The 4,593-nt window shown below is 50.2% G+C and overlaps 1 protein-coding gene across 1 annotated transcript; it reads left to right on the top strand.

The window, feature by feature from the left end:
• Positions 1-502: 502 nt before the first annotated feature.
• Positions 503-1,018, top strand: LOC119732778. The gene has a single exon (XM_038206384.1). The coding sequence runs from the start codon at positions 503-505 to the stop codon at positions 1,016-1,018; it is 516 nt and encodes a 171-aa protein (XP_038062312.1).
• The last annotated feature ends 3,575 nt before the right edge of the window (positions 1,019-4,593 follow it).

Genomic DNA, 4,593 nt, shown 5'->3' with positions numbered 1-4,593 from the left:
AGATCTCGTACCCATGGGAACAAGGTTGGGTAAGTCAGTGACTGTCTCATGAATATTCATATCTGTGACATCACTGAATTTTCTTCAATGAACTTAAGGTTTGTTTACATTCATTCACTACTTGTAAAAGTGAGCATTTGGGGATTCTGTATAATTTATTCACATTTTTACAACAGATTTACTGTAAGGAATGTCTTGAAGATTAATTTAAGCCTTTTTGTGTGATATTTTGCTGTATAATTCTGGAGAAATTGAGGGGAAACTATCGCTATGTGAATTCAGTATACTGTGATTTTTACAAAATGGGCGTGGCCTATTTACTATCGCGTACTTTTGATTTTCGCGCTGGGCCAATAGGGTACAAATAGGGCAGGTTTTGTTCATTCTGGGTACGGTTCTTTGATGGGTGTTGGTCTACTGCTAGCTGCGAACTCTACTGCTGATCTCTAACTGTATTTACACATAGTGCTTTGGCCAGTGCTTTGGCCAGTTACTTCGCACCATGGAACAACTCCTCGGCAATAACACACTGGAGCCTGCAATCCTGAAGCAGTTGTTCATGCAACGCCTGCCAACAAATATCCAACTGATCTTGGCCTCGACAAGCGACGTCGACATCGCACAACTCGCTAAGCTCGCGGACAAAATCGTTGAAGTTTCCCCATCACCAGCTCAGGCCTGTGCTGCCGTTCCAGCACCAGCACTTGTTGCTGCAGTCAAGCCATCCGCTGCATCGGAATTACAGTTGCTTCAAGCTCAAGTCGAAAAGCTCACGGCCCAGATGGAGTTGTTGGTGCGCCAGAACCAGTATCAACACGGTCGGTCGAGGAGCCGCAGTCGCGACCAAAGCCAGCACAGACGCGATCGCAGTTCTTCCGCGTCGGGGGACAACCCTACTGATTCCTGCTGGTACCATTGGAAATACGGGGACAAAGCTCGTAACTGCAAGGAAGCATGCAACTACACACGCAACCACAGTTCCAACACGGCCCAGGGAAACCAGCAGGCCAGCGGATAGGGGCGACTTCATCCACTGGCACACCAAATCAATGTCGCCTTTTCCATGTATATGACAAAATCACAGGCTCCAAGTTCCTCGTGGACACCGGTGCTGAGGTCAGCATCCTCCCTCCAACGCCACGAGACAAGCAGTGCTGCAGGAGTGATTTTGTGCTCGAGGCAGTCAACAAGACACGGATTCACACATACGGTGAGCGTTCAATGACAATTGATTTGGGTCTTAGGCGTACATGCAGGTGGATTTTTACAGTTGCTGATGTACCAGTCGCAATTTTGGGAGCAGATTTCCTTCGCCATTTCGGGTTATTGGTTACATGAAGGACAGAAAACTCATAGATTCCACCACTAGTCTTAGCATTCAAGGCAATGCAACAAGTACCAATGTTCTCAGCCCTGTTTTTGCTGGCCCATCCCCGAACACTCAATACACAGCCATTTTGGGTCAGTTCCCTGCCATTGCCAAACCTTGCTTCAAGGATGCAACACCCAAACATGATGTCACCCATCACATCACTACTAAAGGCCCTCCTGTATCCGCCAGGCCACGACGCCTTGCTCCGGACAAATTGAAAATCGCCAAGGCGGAGTTCGACCACATGCTACAATTAGGCATCATCCGTCCCTCCAATAGTAGTTGGTCATCGCCATTGCATATGGTGCCGAAAGGAACACAGGGTGATTGGAGACCATGCGGGGATTACCGCGCTCTGAACAATGCATCCGTCCCTGATCGCTATCCAATCCCACATGTACATGACATCACTTCGTCTTTGCATGGCCAGACTGTTTTCTCGAAGGTGGATTTAGTCCGAGCATACCATCAAATCCCCGTGGAGCCGAGTGACATTCCGAAGACGGCCATCACCACTCCATTTGGCATGTTCGAATTCTTGCGCATGCCTTTTGGACTGCGAAACGCAGCCCAGACGTTTCAGCGTTTCATCGATAAAGTGTTACACGGGTTGGATTTCGTATACGCCTACATCGACGATTTACTCATCGCCAGCCATAGCGAAGAAGAGCACGAGTCGCATCTTCGGACGCTTTTCGAGCGGCTTGATCAGTACGGTGTTGTGGTGAATCCCGCCAAGTGCGAATTTGGTGTGCCGTCACTACACTTCCTAGGCCACCAGATCGACCAGGACGGTATTCGGCCACTGGACACAAAGGTTGATGCGATCAAACGGTTCCCAGTCCCCAATTCAACCAAGAAATTGCACGAATTTCTTGGACTGGTCAACTTCTATCGCCGCTTCATCCCCCACTGTGCTGCCTTGGCACGACCTCTGACCGACCTACTTGCTGGAAAACCCAAGAAGACAATCGAACTGACCAACACGGCAATCGATGCCTTCGAAGCAGTCAAGTCGGCTTTGATCAATGCAACTCGCTTGTCCCATCCTTGATCCAATGCCGAGTTAAGCCTCATGGTCGATGCCTCTGATTTCGCCGTTGGTGGAGTCCTGCAACAGCTGGAACATGGCATCTGGCGTCCCATTTCTTTCTTCTCGCAAAAGCTGCAACCTGCGGAGACCAAGTACAGCACGTTCGGCCGGGAGCTGTTAGCGGTTTACCTTGCCATCCGCCACTTCCGCCATGTTGTCGAGGGTCGCGCATTCTCCATCTTAACAGATCATAAGCCGCTGACACACGCACTCGCTGCAAGCTCGGATAGATACTCCCCCCGCGAGATCCGACACCTTGACTACGTGTCGCAGTACACAACTGACATCAGACATGTTCAGGGTAAACACAACGACGTCACTGACGCGTTGTCACGCATTAGCCTGAACACGTTCTCTGCCATGTCATCATCTCCCATTGATTTCCAGGCCATGGCCGAGCATCAGCGCAATGATGAGGACTTTAATACTCCAACACAAACAGCAGTCGGTTCTTCAGCTACAGGACATTCCGCTGGTTGCAAGCAAGAACACCCTAGCTTGTGACATGGCTACCGGCACCCCTCGACCCTTCGTCCCCAAGGTGATGCGAAGAGCAGTGTTCGACTCCTTGCATTCCCAGTCGCATCCCGGAATCAGAGCCACTCTCAAGCTAGTCAGCGCACGCTTTGTGTGGCCCAACATGAACCATGATGTTCGTTCGTGGGCTAAAACCTGCATCCGTTGTCAGAAATCCAAGGTGCACAAGCATACCATCACACCACTAGGAACCTTCATCACCCCTGATGCCCGTTTCGACCACGTGCATATTGACATTGTCGGCCCACTTCCACCGTCCAACGGTTAGTCATACCTACTCACGTGCATTGACCGTTTCACAAGGTGGCCGGAAGCCATTCCGATCCCAGACATCACTGCAAAAACTGTCGCCAGAGCATTTGTGAGCAATTGGGTGACAAGATATGGCACACCATCGACAATCACCACCGATCGTGGCCGACAATTCGAATCAGCCCTGTTCAACGCCTTGACAACATTACTTGGCAGTCGACGCATCCGCACTACTTCGTACCATCCTATCGCAAACGGACTAGTGGAGCGCTTCCACAGACAGTTGAAAGCTTCACTCAAAGCACAAGACGAGCCCAACAGGTGGACGGAAACGCTCCCTCTTGTTCTGCTGGGCATCCGAACAGTCGTCAAACGGGACATTGGGTGTTTGACAGTGGAACTCGTCTTTGGAACTACATTGCGCCTCCCTGGACAGTTTGTCGCACCCATCAATGATGCTGGATTAGACTCAGGAAATTATGTTCATCGCCTCAAACGCGTCATGCGTCAGATAGCGCCAGCACCTACACGACCGCACACCCGCACCACACAGCTTCACAAGGACTTGTTGTCTTGCACACACGTTTTCGTCCGATGTGATCATGTGCGCAAACCACTCGAACCTCCGTACAAGGGCCCATATCGTGTACTTGAGCGAGCAGACAAATACTATACACTGGACATCACATCAACGGCAAGAGTGACGCAGTGAGTTTGGATAGATTGAAAGTCGCGTATCTTGAGATGGATCCCTCAACCGCGTTGCCACAACCAACATCGCCAAAACCGCCAGTGCCAACTCCTCAAAACCCACCGGTGGCACCTCCCCTGCCTGCTCCAGTTGATCAGGACAGTACCACGACCGAGCGAACAACACGCACCGGCCGTCGGGTTCACTGGCCCGCGCACCTCTCCCAGTTCGACTGTGGTTGAACGCTGTAAATATTGTATATATATGTGTTTTTTTCTTCGATCACTTCTTCCAGAAGCTCTCTGGAGGGGGCTGATGTGGTGACCACCCCGCGCGAACTCTGACCTTTGTCAGCATTTCGTCATACTTTGACCTGTCAGCACTTTCGCGTGTCGCTGGTACCTGTACATAATACATGTTTCACATAGACTTTTCGTTGGTTCACAAACACGTGCGAAGGACGTACCCCTTCGTTCTAACGTCTTAATATCGTCGCGTTCCTGTAACTTTGAAGTGCCAAGTTTTGCCAGTTTATCATCGTTATTCGTCAACAATTCCAAGTTTTATACTAGTTAGTTAATTCTCGTCGTCTTCGTCCGTCCGTCGGTAAACTTGTGAACATTTGTAAATATATATTCGCGGGACTAG

This window comes from Patiria miniata, unplaced genomic scaffold (genome assembly GCF_015706575.1).
Source record: "Patiria miniata isolate m_02_andy unplaced genomic scaffold, ASM1570657v1 HiC_scaffold_25, whole genome shotgun sequence".
In the NCBI taxonomy this organism is placed as follows: Eukaryota; Metazoa; Echinodermata; class Asteroidea; order Valvatida; family Asterinidae; genus Patiria; species Patiria miniata.
The sequence above is the reverse complement of the archived record's forward strand: the minus strand, read 5'-3'. Positions and strand labels throughout refer to the sequence as shown.

Bases quoted from the DNA above. Each gene is read 5' to 3' on its own strand.
- LOC119732778 (XM_038206384.1), top strand. From the start codon at position 503: ATGGAACAACTCCTCGGCAATAACACACTGGAGCCTGCAATCCTGAAG.